The sequence below is a fragment of the Aythya ferina genome (assembly GCF_964211825.1).
Source record: "Aythya ferina genome assembly, contig: HAP1_SCAFFOLD_1242, whole genome shotgun sequence".
Lineage (NCBI taxonomy): Eukaryota > Metazoa > Chordata > Aves > Anseriformes > Anatidae > Aythya > Aythya ferina.
In genome coordinates, this window is record NW_028180792.1 from 1 (window position 1) to 21,173 (window position 21,173).

At 65.5% G+C, this 21,173-nt stretch overlaps 3 protein-coding genes and 1 pseudogene across 5 annotated transcripts; 1 reads left to right on the forward strand and 3 right to left on the reverse strand.

Annotated features, from left to right (window-relative positions):
• Nucleotides 1–3: 3 nt before the first annotated feature.
• LOC311429502 (glutamate receptor ionotropic, NMDA 2D pseudogene) lies at nt 4–671 on the reverse strand (annotated as a pseudogene). The gene is made up of 2 exons (XR_014698864.1): nt 437–671; nt 4–45 (listed from the first exon to the last, which is right to left on the reverse strand). The product of XR_014698864.1 is annotated as a glutamate receptor ionotropic, NMDA 2D pseudogene (transcript).
• A 579-nt stretch (nt 672–1,250) lies between these two features.
• Nucleotides 1,251–9,907, reverse strand: LOC311429504 (glutamate receptor ionotropic, NMDA 2D-like; the record flags this gene model as incomplete). Its single annotated transcript, XM_084540590.1, has 11 exons — nt 9,865–9,907; nt 8,323–8,744; nt 7,080–7,672; nt 6,481–6,595; nt 4,946–5,160; nt 4,263–4,431; nt 3,745–3,898; nt 3,191–3,316; nt 2,561–2,790; nt 1,866–2,026; nt 1,251–1,458 (listed from the first exon to the last, which is right to left on the reverse strand). Exons 2-11 carry the CDS (start codon nt 8,731–8,733, stop codon nt 1,251–1,253), a joined length of 2,382 nt encoding a protein of 793 aa, XP_084396716.1. The 5' UTR covers nt 8,734–8,744; nt 9,865–9,907.
• A 1,724-nt stretch (nt 9,908–11,631) lies between these two features.
• Nucleotides 11,632–17,573, forward strand: TMEM143 (transmembrane protein 143; the record flags this gene model as incomplete). Its single annotated transcript, XM_084540591.1, has 8 exons — nt 11,632–11,709; nt 12,876–13,070; nt 13,589–13,693; nt 14,328–14,465; nt 15,069–15,199; nt 15,621–15,900; nt 16,572–16,746; nt 17,318–17,573. 8 exons carry the CDS (start codon nt 11,632–11,634, stop codon nt 17,569–17,571), a joined length of 1,356 nt encoding a protein of 451 aa, XP_084396717.1. The 3' UTR covers nt 17,572–17,573.
• Nucleotides 17,574–17,928: 355 nt separating this feature from the next.
• On the reverse strand, nt 17,929–20,632 carry LOC311429503 (epithelial membrane protein 3-like). Of its 2 annotated transcripts, none has more exons than XM_084540588.1 (6): nt 20,582–20,632; nt 20,218–20,303; nt 19,705–19,807; nt 19,250–19,390; nt 18,532–18,717; nt 17,929–18,173 (listed from the first exon to the last, which is right to left on the reverse strand). In XM_084540588.1, the coding sequence occupies exons 2-6, from the start codon at nt 20,293–20,295 to the stop codon at nt 18,130–18,132; spliced, it is 552 nt and encodes a 183-aa protein (XP_084396714.1). In that variant the 5' UTR covers nt 20,296–20,303; nt 20,582–20,632; the 3' UTR covers nt 17,929–18,129. The 2 variants fall into 2 exon arrangements, with proteins under 2 accessions (XP_084396714.1, XP_084396715.1); XM_084540589.1 differs by having other exon boundaries at nt 20,218–20,305; nt 20,586–20,623.
• Between the last annotated feature and the right edge of the window lie 541 nt (nt 20,633–21,173).

Consider the following 21,173-nt stretch of genomic DNA (forward strand, 5'->3'; position numbering starts at 1 on the left):
GGGGGGGGCCCGGGCTTCCTCGCCGCTGCAGCAGCTGTACAATGCCTGGAGGGGGGGGGGGACACAAATTGGGGGGGGGTCGCACCGGGGCTGTGGCCCCTCCCCATGGGCACCTTCTGACCTGAGCCCCCCCGGCCCCGTCCTGCTGGCCTCAGCCTGGCCCCTGACCCTCCTCCTGTTGCCCCCCCATAGCCCCATAGCCCCCCCACGACCCCCCCATTTCTCCCCCATAATCCCATACCCCCCCATGTCCCTATAACCCCCATCCCCCCCCACAACCCCCCATTTCCCCCTCATAAAGCCCCCCATAACCCCATCCCCCCCCACAACCCCCCAATACCCCCTCATGACCCCCCCGCACCCCCCATCCCCCCCCCATTCCCCCCCCATCCCCCCCCATAAACCCCCCATCTCCCCCCTCCCCCCTCCCCCTCACCCTGCTGAAGGCGAGCAGCAGGCGGGTGCTGGGGGGGGGCGGTCGCGGCCGGGGGGGCCGTCGGCGCAGGCGCCAGTGTGCGAGGTGCTCGGCGGCGAAGACGAGGAGGCTGAGCCCCATGGCCACCAGCAGCATGTAGAAGACGCCGGCCATGTTGTCGATGTCCAGCTTGCTGCTCATCACCCTCCAGCTTGTCGTTGTGGCAGATCCCCGACAGCCACAGCCGCTCCAGCATCTCCAGCTCGTTGCGGGGGCGGGGGGGGCGTATCGCGAGAGTATCGCGAGGGCGCGATAGTATCGCGATAGGGGCGCGATAGGGTGGGATGGCGTGATAGTATCGTGATAGTGGCGTGATAGCATCACGATAGTGGCGCGATAGTGGTGCAATGCTGTGATGGTATCGCAATAGTGGTATGATGGCGTGATAGTATCGTGATAGTGGCACAATAGTATCGCAATAGTGGCATGATAGGGGTGTGATGGTGTGATAGTATCGTGATTGTTGTGTGATGGCGTGATAGTGTCACGATAGTGGCGCGACAGTGATGTGATAGAGGCACAATGGTGGTGAGATAGTGGCACACTAGTATTGCAAAACTACCACAACACCCACCGCTAACGTGACACCCACCGCTATCACGACACCTGTCATGACACCACCACTATCACGACACTATCGCGATACCACCCCTATCACGACATCTGCCACGATACCACCCCTATCACGACACTATCGCGACACCCCCACTCTCCCCCCACCCCCACCACCTCCCCCACCGCCACCACACCCCCCCACCGTCACGATACCCCCCCTCTATCGCGACGGCCCCGCACCGTCGCCCAGCAGCTGCAGCAGCGCCAGGTCGAGGGGCCGCTTCCAGCGCGAGCCCTTCTGCAGGGCGATGCCGTAGCCGGTGGTGGCGAAAACCTTCCCCGAGCCGATGGTCACCAGCTTGCAGCCCTCGTCCTTGCGCGCCATGTAGTTCAGCACCGCCGCGTCGTAGATGAAGGCGTCCAGCTTCCTGGGGGGCGGGGCCGTCACGGGGACACGCCCACAAGGAGAAATGGCCCCGCCCACCAAGCCAAAAAGGCCCCGCCCACCGCGCACCGCAGCACCCGACCGCGTCCCGTCGCGCCCTGCCCAGGACGACCGGCCCCGCCCATTGCCAACAGGCCCCGCCCATTGCCAACAGGCCCCGCCCGCTGGCATCAGGCCCCACCCACAAAAACAACCCCCGCCCATACGCGTTAAGCCACGCCCACAAAGCCAAAAGGCCCCCGCCCCCACCTGACCCCGCCCCCTCTCCCTGCCTCCACCCCTTTCCCCACGCCCCCACCCCTCCCTAACCCCACCCCCGACCCCACCCCGCTTTGCCCCGCCCCCCTCCGGCACCGCCCCCTGTAGCCCCGCCCCCGGCCCCGCCCCTACCCGCTCTTGAGGTGCTGCAGGGCGTCCTCGACGCGGCGCTGGTTGTACTTGAGCATGTGGCTGTGCATGGCCGGGTAGTTGCTGCGGATGTTCTTCTCCGTGCTGCCGTTGGGCACCGTGCCGAACTTCAGGGGGGGGTACTGCTCCTGGGGGCGCTGGAACTGGGGGCGGGGGCAGGGGGTCAGGGGGGGTCATGGGGGGGTCATGGCGGGTCATAGGGGATCATGGGGGTACTGCTCCTGGGGGCGCTGGAACTGGGGGTGGGGGGTCAGGGGGTCAGGGGGGGTCATAGGGGTCATGGGGGGGTCATGGGGGTACTGCTCCTGGGGGCGCTGGAACTGGGGGTGGGGGGTCAGGGGGGGTCATAGGGGTCATGGGGGGTCATGGGGGTGTCATGGGGGTCATGGGGGTTAAAGGGGGTCAGGGGGGTCATGGGGGTACTGCTCCTGGGGGCGCTGGAACTGGGGGGGCAGGGGGGTCATATAGGGCCATGTAGGACCATATAGGACCCCCTGGGGCCATACAGGGCCATAGAGGGCCTTGTGGGACTCCATAGGGCCATATAAGACCATATTGGACCCCATAGGGCCATATGGGGCCATATGGGGCCATATAGGGCCATACGGGGCCATATGGGACCAGATAGGGCCATACGGGGCCACACAGGACCCCCCCGGGACCACCTCGGGCCGCACCTTGCGGTCGCTGAGCCCCGAGACGGTGTCCACGTACTCCTCCTGGATCATGAAGGCGGCCAGGTTGGCCGTGTAGCTGGCGAGGAAGATGACGGCGAAGAAGGCCCAGACCAGCACCATGATCTTACTGGTGGTGCCCCGCGGGTTCTCCACCGGCACCGAGTTGTTGAACACCAGCGCCCACAGCAGCCACAGCGACTTCCCGATGGTGAACTTGGAGCCCCCCGAGCCTGGGGGGGGGGGGCACGGTCAGCCCGGACCCCCCCGACCCCCCCATCCCAGTATCCTCCCAGTATCCTCCCTCCCAGTTCCTCCCAGTTCCACAATCCCCAGTCTCCCCAGTCCCCCCAGCAACTTCCCGATGGTGAACTTGGAGCCCCCTGCGCCTGGGGGGGGGGGGGCACGTGACCCCCCCTTTCCCAGTTACCCTTCCCAGTTACCCCCCCAACCCTTCCAGTTACCCCCCCTCCCAATTACCCTCCCAGTACCCCCCCAATCACCCCCAGTACCCCTTTCCCAGTTCCCCTTCCCAGTTCTCCCCTCACCCCAGTTCCCCCCCCCAGCTCCCCAATCACCCCCCTACCCCCCCCATTTGCCCCCCCCCCCCCAAAATTTGCCCCCCCCTCTCACGCCGGCCGGCGCCCAGGCTGCGGTTGTAGCCCCCGGGGCTGAAGTACTCGAAGAGGAAGACGGTGACGGCCACCACGGTCAGGCACATGACGAACATCATCACCCACACGGCCGGGCTGTACGGCTCTGCGCCCCCCCCCGAAAAGAAAAGACCCCCCCGGGGTAAGGCACAACCCCCCCCGAGAAAAAACAGCCCCAAAAAGGAGCCCCCCGGTAAGCAAAACCCCCCCAAAATGCTCCTAAAATTTGTTAATAGAGCCCAAAATACCCTCTTAATGCATAATAACCCCCGAATAACCCCCCCCAAAAATAACTGCCCCCCCAGTGACCTCCCCAGGGTGCCCCCCCCTAATTAATCACCCCCCTAATTAATTAATTACCCAGGAAGGCGGAGGGGGACACGGTGCCGTTGCTCTGCACCACCACGATGCCGTGCCCTCCAATGACCCCCAATGCCCCCCAATGACCCCCAATGACCCCCAATGACCCAGTCACCGACCCAGGCTGCCCTGATAATTAATGAATTACTAATCACCCCCTCATTAATTAATTACCCAGGAAGGCGGAGGGGGACACGGTGCCGTTGCTCCTGGCCACCATGACGCTGATGCCGGTCTCGACGAAGGGCACGGAGAAGTCGACGACCTCGGAGCGCTCCTCGTTGATGGTCAGCGAGCCAATCGCCATGTCCGCCCGCCGCGCCGACACCTGGGCGGGGCCGGGGGGCGGGGTCAGGGGGGCGGGGCTTAGGAGGGTGTGGTCCCGAGGGGGTGTGGTCAGAGGGGTATTGCCCAGGTCAACCGGGTGGAGGACTTGGGCAGGGCTGGGGGGCGGGGCTTAGGAGGCAAGAGGCGTGGTCACCAGGGGGCGTGGCTTATGAGGGTGTGGTCATGAGGGTGTGGTCAGGGGCGTGGTCAAAAGGGGCGTGGTAAAGTGGGGGTGTGGCCGGCATCACCCAGGAGGAGCCCTGATTGCGGTCAGGGGGGCACGGCTTAGGAGGGCGTGACCACCAGGGGGCGTGGCTTAACGGGGCGCGGCCAAAGGGGGCGTGGCCTCAGGGGGCGTGGCCCACCTCTCCGATCATGCCGTTCCAGACGCCGTCCACCTTCTTGCCGTGGGTGCCGTGGGTCACCAGGTAGAGGTCGTAGGTGAAGGGCAGGGCACGAGCCAGGCGCTTCAGCAGGTCGATGCAGAACCCCTTACAGCAGCGCTTGGCGGGGGGGGGCGGCTCCCCGGGGGGGCTGCAAATTGGGGGGGGCACCATGGGGTCAGGGGGGTACTGGGAGGGCACTGGGGGGGCACTGGGGGGGTTATATGGGGGTACTGGGGGGGTACTGGGGGGGTATTGGGGGGTTATATGGGGGTATTGGGGGGGGTCATGGGGGGTCACCAGGCAAATGGGGACACCACCATGGGGGGGTCACCATGAGATGGGGGGGTCCCCATCCCCCGGGGGGGGGTCCCCAGGACACAGGAGGGTCACCATAGGGGGGTCCCCATGCCCCGGGGGGTGTCCCCATGCCATGGGGGGGGTCCCCAGGTCCCAAGAGGGTCACCATAGGGGTGTCCCCATGCCCCGGGGGGGGGGGGTCCCCATGCCCCGGGGGGGGGGGTCCCCATCCCCCATGGGGTGTCCCCATGCCCCGGGGGGGGGTCCCCATGCCATGGGGGGGTGTCCTCATCCCCCATGGGGTGTCCCCATGCCCCGGGGGGGGGTCCCCATGCCATGGGGGGGTGCCCCCCTCCCCCCCCTACCCGTGGGTGCGGTTGTGCTGCTGGCGGCAGGGCACGGAGTCGCGGATGCAGGTCCCGGTGTGGGGGTCGACGCCCTCGACGATGACGAAGGGGCGCTCCTCCAGCGTGGCCACCGCCAGGTGCCGGCCGTCGGCCACCGGCCGCGGGAGCCCCCCCCCGGAGCCCCCCCAGGACGGGTACTTCATGCGCAGCACGCGCCGCTCCCAGCTGCCCACCTGGGGGGGGGGGAATGGTGAAAAATGGGTGGGAAATAGGGAAATGGGAGAGGGGGAAATAGGGAAAAAAATGCAAAAAAAAAGGGTGGAAAAAGAAAAAAAATTCAGAAAAATGGATGGGAAATACGGGAAAGGGAAAGTGGGGGGGTAGGGGGGGAAAAAAAAAAACAACAGAAAAATGGGTGAAAAAAGGAATAAAATAAAATAATAAAATAAAATAAAATTAAATTAAATTAAAATAAAAATAGATGGGAAACAAGGAAAAGGGAAAGGGGAGGGTAGGGGGAAAGAAAACAGAAAAATGGGTGAAAAAAATAAAATAAAATAAAATAAAATAAAATAAAATAAAATAAAATAAAATAAAATAAAATAAAATAAAATAAAATAAAATAAATGCATGGGAAACAAGGGAAAACGCAAAGGGGGGAAATATGGAAAAACAAACAAACAAAAAACAGAAAAAAATGCGTGGAAAAAAAATGAAATACAATTAAAAGTGGGGAGGAAAAGAAAACGAAAGGAAAAATGGTAATTAAAAAAAGGATGGGGAAAAAAAAAACACAAAAGAAAGAAGGAAAGACACAAAGGGGGGAAATGGGGAAAAAAATGTGTGGAAAAAAAAAACATAAAATGAAATAAAATTAAAGTACGTGGATGGGAAAAGAAAATGAAAAATAATAATAATAAAAAGGGTAAAAATAATAATAATAATAATTAAAAAAAAAACAGATGGAAAAATAAAAAGAGGGAAAAAAAAGCACAAAAAACCAAAACCAAACAAGCAAAATAAAAGGATGGAAAAAAAATCAAAAAACAGAAGCCAAAAACAAAACAAACAAAAAAAAGCCAAACAAACAAGAACGGATGGAAAAAAAAAACAGATGGCAAAAAAAGCGAAGAGAAAATGAAGCAAACACAGAAACAAACCAAAAAAACAATGGATGGCAAAAAAGTACAAAACCCCCAAAATTGAAAAAAAAAAGAAACCAACAAACCCCCTCAAAATGGATGGCAAAAAACACACACACAGAAAAAAAAAAAAAAAAAAGTGTCAAAAAACAACTAAAAACCCCCAAACCCAAGAAACCCCCAGGACCCCAAACGCAGATAGCAAAATTAAGATAATAAAATAAAATAAAATAAAGCAAAATAAAATAAAATAAAATAAAATAAAATAAAATAAAATAAAATAAAATAAAATAAAATAAAATAAAATAACATCAGAACTGATAGAAAAAAAAAAAAAAAAAAGAAAGGGTTGCAAAACCCCCCAAAATGCCCCAAATCGATGCGGAATCTCCTGCCCCCCCCGCCGCTCACCACCTCCCAGCTGCGCTCCTTGGTGAGCGCGATGACCACGAGCGAGGGGTTGACCAGGAAGCCGTCGGCGTTGAAGGAGAAGTCCCGGTGCCCCCAGGTGATGTTGGTGAAGTACCTGGAGTTGGGGGGGCTCCGTCACCCCCGGGACCCCCCCCGGGACGCGAGGGATGCGCCCAGTGCATGCAGTGCGCGCAGCGCCCACGGTGCATGCAATGCACACGATGCATGCAATGCCCAGGGTGCACGCGGTGCACGCAGTGCCCATCCTGCATGCAATGCACGTGATGCACACAACGTATGCAATGCACACGATGCCCGTGATGCATGCAGTGCACACAGTGCATGCAATACACGCAATGCCTGTGATGCATGCAGTGCACACGATGCATGCAATGCACACGATGCCCGTGATGCACACACTGCATGCAATACATGCGATACCCATAATGCCTGTGATGCACACGATGCATGCAGTGCACACAGTGCATGCAATGTGCACGATGCCCATGATGCATGCAATGCACACACTGCATGCAATACACGCGATGCCCGTGATGCCCGGGACACCCAAGACCACCCCCCCGGGGTGGGGGTCTCACCGGTGGAGGTCGTCGTTGCCCTGGGTGGCGTTGGGCGCCCGGCAGTCGTTGTTGAACTCGGGGATGAAGCCGTAGTCCCGCAGCAGGGCCTCGGCCCCCTTGGCCACGATGGCCACGCCGTTGCGCACGCGGTGCTGGAGGTCGTCGCGCCAGCCGGCGGAGAGCACGGCGAAGAGGCCGGCCGGGAGGTCCTGGGGCAGCTCCTCGCTGCCCCCCAGGTTGGAGCCCACCACGAACCAGACGTAGCCGGGCCCGGCCAGGCCGGCCTCCCGCGCCGCCCGGAAAACGGCCTCGGCCTCCTCGCGCGAGCAGTAGAGGAGCCGGATCTGGGCGCTGAGCTCGCGGAGCTGGCGCCGCAGCCGCGTCCCCTCGGGGTCGTCGGTCAGGTTGAGGGTGAGGACGCCGCGGTGCTCCCAGCCGATGAAGCTGCTGTCGGTCAGCACCTCCACGTAGTCCACGAAGTCCTCGTGGCCGGGGAAGAGGGTGGTGACGACAGCGAAGGACGTCCAGTCGTACTCCTCCAGCACCTCGAAGATCACCTGGAGCTGCTGCTCCGTCGAGGAGCCCAGCTGGAGGAAGGTGGAGCCCTTCTCCTGCGGGGACAGGGGGCAGCGGGCTGGCTCTCGGCATGCTTGGGGTCATTGGGTTGGCTCTAGGCATGGTTGGGGTTGGGTTGGGGTCATTGGGTTGGCTCTAGACACGGTCGGGGTTGGGTTGGGGTCAATGGGTTGGCTCTAGACACGGTCGGGGTTGGGTTGGGGTCAATGGGTTGGCTCTAGACACGGTCGGGGTTGGGTTGGGGTCAATACTTTGTCTCTAGGCACGGTCGGGGTTGGGTTGGGGTCAACATTTTGGCTCTAGATGTATTTGGGGTTGGGTTGGGGTCGGTTTGCGGTCAATGGGTTGGCCCTAGATGTGTTTGGGGTTGGGTTGGGGTCAACAGATTGCCTCTAGACACAAGTAGGGTTGGGTTGGGGTCAATGGGTTGGCTCTAGACGCGGTTGGAGTTTGGTTTGGGTCAAAGGGTTGGCCCCAGGAATGGCTGGAGTGGGGTTGGGGTCAATGGGTTGACTCTAAACATGGGTGGGGTTGGGTTGGGGTCAATATTTTGGTTCTAGACATGTTTGGGGTTGGCTTGGGTGTCACCATTCCCCCTCTAATCCCCTTCTGGTGCTGCCGCACGGCTCCACAGCCCCGCCTAAAACCCAAAACCACCCCAAACCACCCCAAACCACCCCGACACCTTGGGCGTGAGCACCACGGCGGCGCCGCCGTTGACGCCGACGATGGGCACCGAGGTCTGGGCCGAGAGGAAGTCGAGGATCTGCGCCACCGCCGGCGAGCCCGAGTCGTCCTCGAAGACGACGCCGTGGATGCGCAGCGAGGAGAGGACGTCGCAGAGGCGCACGATGAGGCTCCGCGGGTTGGTGTCGTTCAGCACCACCGCCACCGGGTTGACCTCCAGGGGGAAGTCCCGGAAGGCGGCGGGGGTCAGGCGGGGCCCGGGGGGGCCGTAGGAGGAGCCGCTGAGCACCACGGCCACGTTCAGGGTCCGCCGGGAGCCCTCCGGCCGCGGCTCCAAGAAGGGGCCGGCGCACGCCAGCGCCAGGGCGAACAGCATGGTGCCCAGCGGGGCGGGCCCCCGGGGGGTCATGGCGCCGAGGCCTAGGGGGGGTGGGGGGGGGGGGAGGGGGGTCAGGTGGGGGGTGGGGAGGGGGGTTGGGGGGTCAGGCGGGGGGGCGGTGGCAGCCGGTGGCTCCCGGTGCTCCCAGGGCCACCAGTGCCACGCGGCATCGGACGGTGCCTCCCGACGTCACCCAGTGCCCCCAGCGCCCCCCAGCATCACCCAGTACCACCCAGTGCCCCCCAGAATCACCCAGTGCCCCCAGTGCCTCCCAGCATCACCCAGTACCACCCAGTGCCACCCAGCATCACCCACTGCTCCCCATGCCCAGTGTCACCAGTGCTCCCAGTGCCACCCAGTGCCTGGTGTCACCAGCACTGGCAGGGATGCGGCAGCACCAGTGCCACCCAGTGCTCCCAGTGCCACCCAGTGCCTGGTGTCACCAGTGCTGGCAGTGACACAGCACCACCAGTGCCACCCACTGCTCCCAGTGCCGCCCAGTGCTCCCAGTGCCGCCCCTGCCCCACCATACTGGGGCCCGCATCGGGACCAGCTCCAGGACACTGGGGACCGCCGGGGGGGCCCTGTCCCCAAAACGTCCCCAAAAGTCCCCAAACTGTCCCCAAAACGTCCCCCAAACGTCCCCACAATGTCCCCATCCCCAAAACATCCCCCAAAATCCCCAAAATGCCCCCAGAACGTCCCCATCCCCGTAAAACTGGGGACAAACCTGCGTCATGTCCCCGAGCTGTCCCTGTCCCCAAAACGTCCCCATAACATCCCCAGCCCCGTAATGTCCCAAAAATCCCCATAATGTCCCCAAAACGTCCCCCCTGCTGTCCCTGTCCCCAAAACGTCCCCAAAATGTCCCAATCCCCATAAATGTCCCCAAAACGTCCCCGTCCCCGTAATTTTTGGGGACAAACCCGCGTCATCGTCCCCCCGCTGGCCCCGTGCCGGCCCCGGCCCCGTGCCTGGGGCGGGGGGGGGGGCACAAACTGGGGACAAACTGGGGACAAACTGGGGACGCTGTCCCCTCTGCAGCAGGGTCAGCCCCATAGCGCTGCCCCATAGCATCACCCCACGGCTCTGCCCCATAGATCTGCCCCACGGCTCAGCCCCCCCCAGCCCTGCCCCACAGCTCTGCCCCCCAGCTCCTACCTGGGCCCAGCTCCGGGGGCTGTGCCTCATCTCGGCTGCAGGGTTTTTTTTGGGGGGGGCGGAAATTTGGGGACACGGGGACGGGATTTGGGGGGGGGGCAGGGGACAGAATTTGGGGTCCTGGGGGGGGGGTGAGGGAAAGGAAAGGGGGGGGGGGGGGGAGCAGAAACGGGTGGGGCTGGGGGGGGGAACACAAAGTGCTGGGACCCCAAAACCTCCAGAACCCCCCCCAAAAAAAAATTCCTCCCCCCCCTCCCCCAAGGACCCCAGGACCCCCCCCACCCCTCACCCCCCCCACCCTGACCCTCCCCACCCCCCACCTACCCCCAACCCCCCCCCTAATTCGCCCCCACCCCCAACCCCCCCCTGGGGTCCCAGCCCCCCCAATTCCCCCCAGCACCCCCCAGTCTCTCCCAGTCCCCCCCCCGCTGCCCCCCCCAGTGCCTCCCAGTGCTCCCAGTGCCCCCCCCACGGCCGGTCCCGCCGCCCCCCCCCCCCTGCAGCATTTTGTGTGCAGAATTTTAATGGGGCTGGGGGGGGGGGGGGGAGGGGGGCGCGTGCACGGCCGCGGGGGCGCGCCCCGTGGCCCCCCCATCCCTCCCCCCCCAATCCCCATCCCACGGGGGGTCGGGGGGGGGAATTTTTTTGGGGGGGGGATTTGTTTTTTGGGTGGGATTTGGGATTTTTTGGGATTTTTGTTTTTTTGGGTTTTTTTTGGGAGGGGTTAGGGGATTTTTGTTTTTTTTGGGGGGGGGCTTTGGGGGGGGTTGGGGTTTTTTGGGGGGGAGTTTTGGGGTGCCCCCCCCCCTCACCTGCTCTCGCTCCCCGCCGCCGCCGCCGCCGCCGGGCGCGCGGACCCCGGCTCCTGGCCCCGCCCCCCCGTCTTGGCCACGCCCCTGAGGCTTGAGGCCACGCCCCCTTTTGGAGCGACCCCCCCATCCCCTGTGACCCCCCCCCCAATAAAAATTCCCCCCCCCCTTAGCCCCAAATTCCCCCCCCCAATTCCCCTCCCGCCCCCCCCCAGGTCTGGGGTCATTGGAGGTCAGACGGGGGGGGAGGGGGGGGGACAGACAGACGGGGGGGGGCAGACGGACAGACGGACGGACAGGTGGGTGAGACAGACGGACGGGGGGGGGGGGGACACAGCCAGACGGACGGACAGACGGACGGGCTCCGACACCGGCGTGCCCGTGCCCCCCCCCGTCTGTCCGTCTGTGCCCCCCCCCCAATCTGTCCGTCTGTCCCCTTGCACACACGCGCGTGCAACAGGTGCACGCCGCTGCCTCGTGCACACCCCCCTTGCACACTCGCCCCCCCCCCTTGCACACCCAGGGCCACGCAGCCCCCCCCAGCTCCCTCCCCCCCGCTGTGGGCGTGGCCGATGAGGGAGGGGGCGTGGCCTCCGCTTGGCCCCTCCCCCCGGCGGCACCGCTGCTGTCACCGGGGGGCAGGGGGGGCAGTTCGGGGGGGGGAGGGGCAGTTATGGGGCATTTATTGCCCCCAGACCCATTTTTATTGCCCCCAGACCCAATTTACTGCCCCCAGACCCCATTTATTGCCCTCAGATCCCAATTTTATGGGATCCTACCCCATTTTTGTTGCCTCCAGACCCCCATTTATGCCCCCCCCCCCAATTTTATTGCCCCCCCCCCTCCCGCCCCTTTCCCGCCTTTTCCCTTCCCGCCCTTTCTGCCAGGGGTGGGAGGGGGCGGGGCCCATGCAGGCGCGGGGCGCTCTGGCCACGCCCCCCCCGAGGGGGCGGGGCGCATGCGCGGGGCGGGGCCCGGGGGGGCGGGGCGGGGCCGGGCGCGCACGCGCGGGGCCAAAGTCAGCGGCGGGCGCCAGGTCAGGGGGGGCGGGGGGCGCGCTGCGGGCGGCATTGCACCAATTGCACCCCAAATGCACCCAAAATGCACCCCCTGCACCCCCGCATTGCACCCCGAGCAGCTGACATTGCAGCTCCTGCGACTGACATTGCAGCCGGCATTGCAACCCCCGTGACCTGCACTGCAACGGGCACGGCGCGCTGAGCACCCTGCATTGCACCCCTACAACCGGCATTGCACCCTGAGCACCCTGCATTGCACCCTGAGCACCCTGCATTGCACCCGGCATTGCCACCCCTGTGACCTGCATTGCACCCAGCATTGCACGCTGAGCAACTGACATTGCTGCTCCTGCAACTGACATTGCAACCCCTGTGACCTGCAATTCAACCTGCATTGCACCCCCTACAACCAGCATTGCACCCTGGGCAACCTGCATTGCACCCAGCATTGCACCCTGAGCAGCTGACATTGTGCCTTCTGCAACTGGCATTGTACCCGGTATTGCAACCCCTACAACCTGCATTGCAACGGGCATGGCACGCTAAGCAGTCTGCATTGCAACCTGCATTGCACCCTGAGTGACTGATTGCACCCTGCATTGCAACCCCTGCAACTGGCACTGCACCCTGAGCCACCTGCAATGCGCCCCGCATTGCAACAGGCACCGTGACCCCTGCGACCTGCATTGCACCTGGCATTGCAGCCTGCATTGCACGCTCTGCAACGCATTGTACCTGGCATTGCAATCTGTTACACCCCCCCCAGTGCCCTGGATTGCACCCTGCACAGTGCATTGCAGCCTGCATTGCACCCCCTTGTTGCACCCAGCATTGCCCCCTGCATTGCAGCCCCGCACCGTGTTGCACCCTGCATTGAACCCTTCAGGCCCTGCATTGCGCCCCGTCCTGCAGCTGCACTGCACCTCGTGGGCCTCACCTTGCACCCAGAACTGCACCCCCTGCACCCACTTTGCACCTTGCGCTGCAGCCCATGCACCCTGCCTAGCACCCTGTGCACCCCTCATTGCACCCCACATTGCACCCTCTGCACCCTGCATTGCACCTTTTGCACCCTTTGCACCCCCAAGCTCACCCTCCCCCCGCATGCCCCCCGCGTGCCCCCTGCTGACCTCCCGCGACCCTGACAGTGACGTCACTCTGACGTCACGCTGACGTCACCCAGTGCAGGATGCTGCGGGCGGTGGCCCGGGGCCGGGGGCCGGTGGCCCCCCCAGGGCGCTCGGTGGCCTCGCTGGTGGCCGAGGTGGCCCGGGCCAAGCGGCGCCCGCGGCCCCCCCAGCCCCCCGGCTGGGAGCAGGGGTTTCGGGACAGCTTCGTGCCCCTCTCCAAGGAGCAGCTGCGGGGGCTGCTGCTGGCCGTAAGGGGGCACTGGGAGCACTGGGGGGCACTGGGGGGCACTGGGGGGGGCACTGGGGCATTGGGGGTGTTGGGGTATGGGGAGTATTTGGGGACATTGGGGACATTGGGCACTGGGGGCACTGGGAGCACTGGGATATTGGTGGGTATTTGGGGACAGGGGGCACTGGGGGCACGGGGGGCACTGGGGGGTACTGGGAGGCACTGGTGGGGGCACTGGGGCATTGGGGACACTGGTGGGGACACTGGGGGGCACTGGTGGGGACAGGGGGACACTGGGGGCATTGGGATATGGATAGATATTTGGGGACATTGGGGGCAGTGGGCACTGGGGGCAATGGGGGGCACTGGTGGGGACGGGAGGACACTGGGATATGGGAACATGCATGGGGACACGGGGGGGGGTATTGGGGTTAATGGGGGACACGGGGTCACCTGGGGACATGGGGTCACCTGGGGCCATGGGGACAGGGGACACTGGGGACATTGGGGACAGGCCCCCCCGGTGCCCCCCTCCAGGAGTTCCACCCCTCGGGGGGGTCCCGCGCCTCCTTCCTGGCCTTCGCCGCCCGCCTGGACCGGGCCCTGCAGCCCCGCTACCAGCGCCTGCACGAGCACCTGCAGGTGGGTTAGGGGGCGCTATGGGGCGCTATGGGGCGCCATGGGGTGCTGTGGGGCAGGAAGAGGGCGCTATGGGGCGCTATGGGGCAGCTATGGGGCGCTATGGGGTGCTGTGGGGTGATATGGGGCAGCTATGGGGCAGCTATGGGGTGATATGGGGTGTTATGGGGCAGCTATGGGGCACTGTGGGGCGCTATGGGGCAGCTATGGGGCACTATGGGGTGCTATGGGGTGCTATGGGGCAGCTATGGGGCGCTATGGGGCTCTACCCATCCTCCCTGCTCCCCAGGCTCTCTACGGCCCCATCGACCCCGACCGTGACACCGTGGCCAACCTGGGGGAGCTGCGGGACCTCGGCGGGGACCCCGGGCCCGCTGTGGGGCAGAGACCCCCTATGGGGCAGGGGGCATCTATGGGGCAAGGGGTCACTATGGGGCAGGGGGCATCTATGGGGCAGGGACCTGCTATGGGGCAGGGGGTCACTATAGGTCAAGGGGTCACTATGGGTCAAGGGGTCACTACGGGACAGGGAGCCTCTATGGCACAGGGACCTGCTATGGGGCAGGGTCCCTCTATGGGGCAGGGGGTCTCTATGGGGCAGGGGGACACTGTGGGGCAGGGGGTCTCTGTGGGGCAGGGGGACGCCGTGGGGCGGCGCGAGCGGCGCGTGGTGGCCGCGCTGGCCCCGCTGCTGGCCGAGGCCAACTTCCAGCGGCTCCCCGACGCCGCCGTCGCCTTCGCCCTCCTGGTGCAGCACCCCCTGGACGAGGTGCAGGTAACACGCGGGGACCCCCCCCAGATTTGGGGACCCCCTCTCACTTTGGGGACACCCCTCCCCCAATTTAGGACCCCATCCTATTTGGGGGACCCCCACACACAATTTAGGACCCCCCCACACACACACTTGGGATCCCCCAGCCTGCACCCCAGGCCCAAATCTGGGGGATCACGCTGCTGCCCCCCCCCCAAATACCCCCATTGACCCCCCCATAGCCCGCAGACCCCCCCCAAGCCCCCCTTGACCCCCATAACCCCCCCTAGACCCCCCTAAACCCCTATAGACCCTCATAACCCCCCATAGACCCCAACTCTGCCCCCCCAGGCCCCCCAAACCCCCTACAGAACCCCCATAGCCCCTCCATAACCCTCCCACAGCCCCCCCAACCCCCCCACAGCCCCCCCCCCACAGTCCCCCCATAGCCCCCTGTAGCCCCCCCAACCCCCCCAAACCCCTCCCCTCTGACCCCCCCCGGCCCCCCCCGACCCCCCCAGCAACCCCCATAGCCCCCCCAACGCCCCCACAGCCCCCCCATCCGCCCCCCAACCCCCCCCAACCCCTCCCCTCTGCTCCCCCCCCGACCCCCCCGTGCCCCCCCAGGTCTCTGTGGACCTGGCCGAGTACGAGGAGATCCAGTTCTGGGCCCTGGGGCAGCGCGTGGGACCCCTGCCCGACACCCCCCCGCCCCCCCGCCGCTGGCTCGCCCGAGCCCCCCGCCCGCCCCCCCACAGGCAAGGGGGGGGGGATGGGGGGTCCTGGGGGGGAAATGGGGGTCTGGGAGGGGGCTGAGAAGGAAATGGGGGGATCCTGGCAGGGAAATGGGGGTCCTGGGGGGTCCAGGGGGGTTCTGGGGGGGTCCTGGGGGGCCCGGGGGGGTTCTGGGGGGGTTCTGGGGGTCCTAGAGGGGTCCTGGAGCCATACGAGGGGGGTCCTGGGGGTGATATAGGGGTGGCTGGGGGGGGTTCTGGGGGGGGTTCTGGGGGTCCTGGGAGGGTCCTGGGCCCATCTGAGGGGTCCTGGGGGGGTCCTGGGGGTGTTTCTGGGACTCAGGATCAGGGAATTTGGGTTCCTTTGGGTTCAGTTTTGGTGTTTTCCGGTCTCCGTGTCCTGGGGTTTCCTTTGGGTTGACTCCCGGTCCTCTTGGGTCTGCAGGCGCTATTTCCGCCGCGTGGTGGTCCTGGCCCGGCCGCGGGGGTCGCGCCTGGTGCTGAAGGGCTTCAAGGAGGTGCCCCTGGAGGCCCTGGAGCTGCTCCTGCCGCGGGTCCGGGTGCGCACCCCGGGGCTGCAGCGCGCCCGCCTGCACCTGGGGCTGGCGGCCTCGGGGCTGCTGCTGTTCCTCAACGTGGGCATGGTGCTGCTCACAGACCTCAAGGTGGGCGCCACCGCGCTGCTGCTCGGCTTCGCCGCGCTCATGGCCATGAGGGGCTCCAAGGTGGGCTGGGGGGGGGGGGTGGGGGGGGTTTGGGGAGGGGGTGGGGGGGGTTGGGGGGGGCTGGAGGGGGCTGGAGGGGGGGAATGGGGGGGGTTGGGGGGGCTGGGAGGGGCTGGGGGGGTATGGAGGGGGGGAATGGGGGGCTCTGGGGGGGAGTTGGGGGGGTCTGGGGGGGTTGGGGGGGTGGGGGGGGATGGGGGGGGATGGAGGGGGTTGGGGTGGGGAATGGGGGGAGTTGGGGGGAGGAATGGGGGGCGTTGGGGGGGGGTTGGGGGAGTTTGGAGGGGATTTGGGGGGGGTTGGGGGGGAATGGGGGGATTTGGGGGGGTTTGGGGTGGGGAGGGGGTGGGAGGTCATGCAAAGGGGGGTCATGGTTGGGTGATGCTCGTGCAAAGTGTGCAAAAAGATTGGGTGATGGGTGTGGAAAGGGTGTGGAAAGGTTGGGCAATGAGCACCCATGGGTGCTGTGTGGGTGCTGTATGTGTGCTGTGGGTGCTGGATGGGTGCCGTGAGCACCCATGGGTGCTGTGTGGGTGCTGTAGATGCCCTGTGGATGCAGTGCAGATGCAATGTGAGTGCCGAGGGTGCTGTGCACGTGCCGTATGGGTGCTGTATGTGCACTGTGGGTGCCGTGCGGGTTCCCTGAGCACCCATGGGTGCCGTGCGGCCAGGCCTTCGCCCGCCGCCGGGACCTGCACGCCCTGGAGCTGGCCCACAGCCGGTACCGGCGCAGCACCGCGCACAACGGGGCGCTGGTGGCCGAGCTGACGCGCAGGGCGCAGGACGAGGCCGCCAAGGAGGCGCTGCTGGCGCACAGCTTCCTGCAGCGCTGCCCCCACGGCGCCGGTAACACTGGGGGGGCAAATTGGGGGGGGCTGGGGGGGGCTGGGGGGGTCGGGGGGGGGTATGGGGGGGGTAAGGGGGAGGTAAGGGAGGGTTGTGGGGTGGGGGGTAGGGGGGTTTATAGGGGGGTATTGGGGGGGTATGGGGGGGTTATGGTGGGGTTACGGGGGGGTATGGGGGCGTTGTGGGGGGGGTATCGGGGGGTTATGGGGGGGTAAAAGGGGTCCTGGTGGGTCGTGGGGGGGCAAAGGGGGGGGTGGTGGGGGTGGGGGCATGGAGGGTCTTATGCGGGGCTTATGGGGGTGGGGGCCATGAGACATAATGGGGGGGGCTGTCCGACCCCATACCCCCCCCCCAAAACCCTTAACCCCCTTTTTCCCCCGATTTTTCCTCTTTTCACCCCCATTTTGCCCCCCTGGCAGGCCTGGCTGAGGCCTCTGCCAGGCCTCAATGGGGGGGGGGGGCGGCCATAAACGTGGGGTGGGGGCCATGGAACATAACGGGGGGGGGTCTGTCCGACCCCGTGGCCCCCCCCAGACCCATTTTTTCCTCCTTTTTTTCCTTTTTTTCCCAGGGGGGGCCGCCGAGGCCTGGCTGCAGGCCGAGGTCGAGGCCTGGCCTTCGGCGCCGCCTGGGCCTGGCCTTGGCCTTCCCGGCCCACCGGGCCTGCGGCCGCCTGCGCAGCCTGGGCGAGGGGGGGGGGGCTGCCCCCCCTGCCCCCCCACACCCCCCCCCCACAGCACCCCAGGGACCCCCCCAGGACACGCGGAGCCCCCCCCGCTCCGTCCGGGCACTGAGGGATGGGGGGGGGGCAATAAAGGGCCCTGAGACGAGGCCGTGGGAACGAGTCTGCTGCGACCCCCCCCCCAATGACCCCCCCCATACACCCAGGGACCCCCCCCCAATGTCCCCACTGCCCTCTGACCCCCCCCAATGCACCCAGGGACCCCCCTAGCCCCCCCCTAAATCCACCCAGGGACCCCCTTGACCCCCTCCCAAATGCCCCCAGCCCCTCTAAACCCCCCCCCCAAAGTCCTTTGGGACCCCCCCATCCCCCCCCCAGGTCCTATCAGGACCCCCCCGGACCCCTCCGAGCCCCCCCAGACCCCCAGGACCCCCCCCAGGACCCCCCCAGGACCCCCCAAATTTGCCCCCCCCCCGACCCCAGTGCGCCCTCGCTTCAATTCGCGGCTTTATTGCTCTGCAGGGAAGGGGGGGGGGGGGGGGGCAAGCTGACGACATCACACCCGTCTGATGACATCACTGTGATGTCATGACCGGGCTGTGATGACGTCACTGGGGGGGGGGGGGGAGGCCACGGCCATGCTGGTGCTGTGGTGACGTCATCGATGATGTCATCAGCCGTGCTGGTGTTGCGGGGTGACGTCATCGGGCCATGGATGATGTCACTGGTGACGTCATCAACCATGCTGGTGATGGGGGTGATGGCGTTGGTGATGTCATCAGTGACATCACAGGGGACCCAATGACCCCAATGCCCCCCCCTGACCCCAATGACCCCATTGATCCCAACACCCCCATTTGACCCCAATGACCCCAATGACCCCAAAACCCCCACTGACCCCAATGACCCTGATGTCTCTATTGACCCCATTGACCCCAACGCCCCCCATTGACCCCAACGCCCCCCCTGACCCCAACGCCCCCCTGACCCCAACGCCCCCCCTGACCCCAACGCCCCCAACGCCCCCCCTGACCCCAACACCCCCCCCCGACCCCCAACGCCCCCCTGACCCCAACGCCCCCCCCCGCGCCCGTTGCCCTCACCGTGCCCCTCAGTCCCGTTTGCGCAGGCAGCCGTAGGTGACCCCGCTGGCCAGGGCCAGGCCGGCTCCGAGCCAGGCCAGGGCGAAGCAGTGCCCGAAACGGCCCCCGGGGGGGCGCACCCCCCCCCCCCTCCAGGCTGGGCCCCCCGCAGGGCAAAAAGCACCGCGGCCCCCAGCACCGCCGCGCCTGGGGGGGGCACGGGGGGTGTCAGGGGGGGTTATAGGGGCGGGGGGTCGGGGGGGGGACACGGGGTTGGGGGGGACATGGGGTCAGGGGTATATGGGGTGGGGGGGTACAGGGGGGTAAGGGGGGGCTATGGGGAGGTCAGGGGGGGCATGGGGGGGTCAGGGGGGATGGGGGGGGATCTGGAGGGGGTTCCCCAGGCCAATGATACGGGTATGGGGGGGTCATGGGGGGGTCATGGGGGATATGGGGGGGCTGAGGGGAATATGGGGGGGTTGGGAGGAGTATGGGGGGGGTCATGGGGGGATTGGGGGGGTATGGGGGGGGTCATGGGAGGTATGGGGAGGTTGGGGGGGGGATTGGGGTGGGGGATATGGGGGGTGGGCGGAGTATGGGGGGGGGTCATGGGGGGGGTCATGGGGGGATCTGGGGGGGGGGATTGGGGGGGGGTTCCCCAGGCCCCTCCCCAACGCTACGGGTATGGGGGGGTCCCAAGGTGCCCCCCCCCATTTTGGGCCCCCCCCCCCCCACTTACCGGCCAGCAGCTGGGCCCCCCCCGAGGCGGCGAAGAGGCGCCCCCGGGGCGCGGCGTGGAGCTGCCACACGAAGAGGGCGAAGGCGGCGCTGGACAGGAGCAGCCCCAGCACCAGCAGCGCCTGCACCGCCCGCAGCCAGGCTGGGGGGGCAAAAAAAAATAAAAAATATATATATACCCCCCCATCCCCCCCCCCACCCCCCATAACCCCCTCATACCCCCCCCGCTGCCCATCCCCATCCCCTGTACCCCCCCCAACCCCCCCCTATACCCCCAAGCCCCCCCATCCCCTATACCCCCCCTAATACCCCCCCCTTCCCCCCCCATCCCCCTCCTATACCCCCCCCATCCACCACCAATTCCCCTCCCAACCCCCCCCGGTGCCCCCCCCTCCACCCCACGACCCCCCCCCCGTGCCCCCCCCCGTGCCCCCCCCGTGCCCCCCCCCCACTCACGGCTGTCGGAGACGCTGGCGCAGAGCCAGGCCCCGGTGCTGTTGTTGAGGACGCAGTCGTACCACACGTTCAGCGCCTGCCCGTCCGGCAGCACCCACCAGGCCTGGGAGGGGGGGCACGGGGGGGGGCACGTGGGGCACGACCCCCCCCATAACCCCCCCCTGCCCCATAGATCCAGCCCCTGCCCCATAGATCCCCCCGCTATGGGGCTGGAGCCCCACTGGGGGGGGCACATGTGGTCCCCAGCCACACTGCTATGGGGCAGGACCCCCCCCAGGCTGTGGGGCTGGGATTTTGGGGGGGGGGGTCCTAGGGGGTGGGGGGGGGTCCTGGGGGAGTGGGGGGGTCCTGGGGGTGTTCGGGGGGGGACGGGAGGGGGGTCCTGGGGGGGGGCCCGTTTACTTCACTCCCCCTCCGCTATGGGGCAGGCTGTGGGCAGGGGTTTTGGGGGGGGGGTCCTAGGGGGTGGGGGGGTCCTGGGGGTGGTCCGGGGGGGGCGGGGGGGGGCCCTACCTTATCCAGGGTGGCGACGAAGAAGAGGAGGAGGACGAAGACGTGGAGGGCCGTGACGGCGAACAGCAGCAAACTCATGGCGACCCCTTCATTTTTGGGGGGGGGCACAGCCTGAGTGCCCCCCCCTCATTGAACCCCCCCCCTCCCACTTAACTCCCCCCCCGACACCAAATCCCCCCCCCCCCCCTTTCCTCCCCCCCCCTTTCGCCGCCACCGCCCTCCCCCAATGGCTTCCAGATGTGGCAGAGTTTTTTTTTTTTTTTTTGGGGGGGGGGGCGATAAAAAATCACCCCCCCCACCCCCGCACCCCTCCCCACCTCCCCCCACAGCCCCAAATATTTTGGGGGGGTCCCTGGTTGCGGACCTGGGGGGGGGGGTCGGGGCTGTCCCAAACCCGTAACGGGAAAACGGCCGGGAGGGGGGGGGGGTGGGGACCTGGGGGGGGGTGGGGACTTGGGGGGGGTGAGGGGGGGTGAGGGGGGTGGGGGGGGGTTGGGTGGGGCAGGAAGAGGGCACTATAGGGCACTATAGGGCGCTATGGGGCTGTTACGGGGCACTATGGGGCGCTATGGGGCAGCTATGGGGCAGCTATGGGGCACTATGGGGCAGCTATGGGGCACTATGGGGCAGCTATGGGGTGCTATGGGGTGCTATGGGGCAGCTATGGGGCAGCTATGGGGCACTATGGGGCACTGTGGGGATCTATGGGGCGCTATGGGGCGCTATGGGGCAGCTATGGGGTGCTATGGGGGCAGCCATAAGTTGCTATGGGGCTGTTATGGGGCACTATGGGGCACTATGGGGCAGCCATAAGGTGCTATGGGGCATCTATGGGGCTCTATGGGGCATCTATGGGGCGCTATGGGGCAGTGATGGGTCCCTATGGGTCCCTATGGGGCAGTGATGGGGCCCCACCCGCAGCTCCGGCCTCTGATTGGCTGCGAGGCCGGGATCCC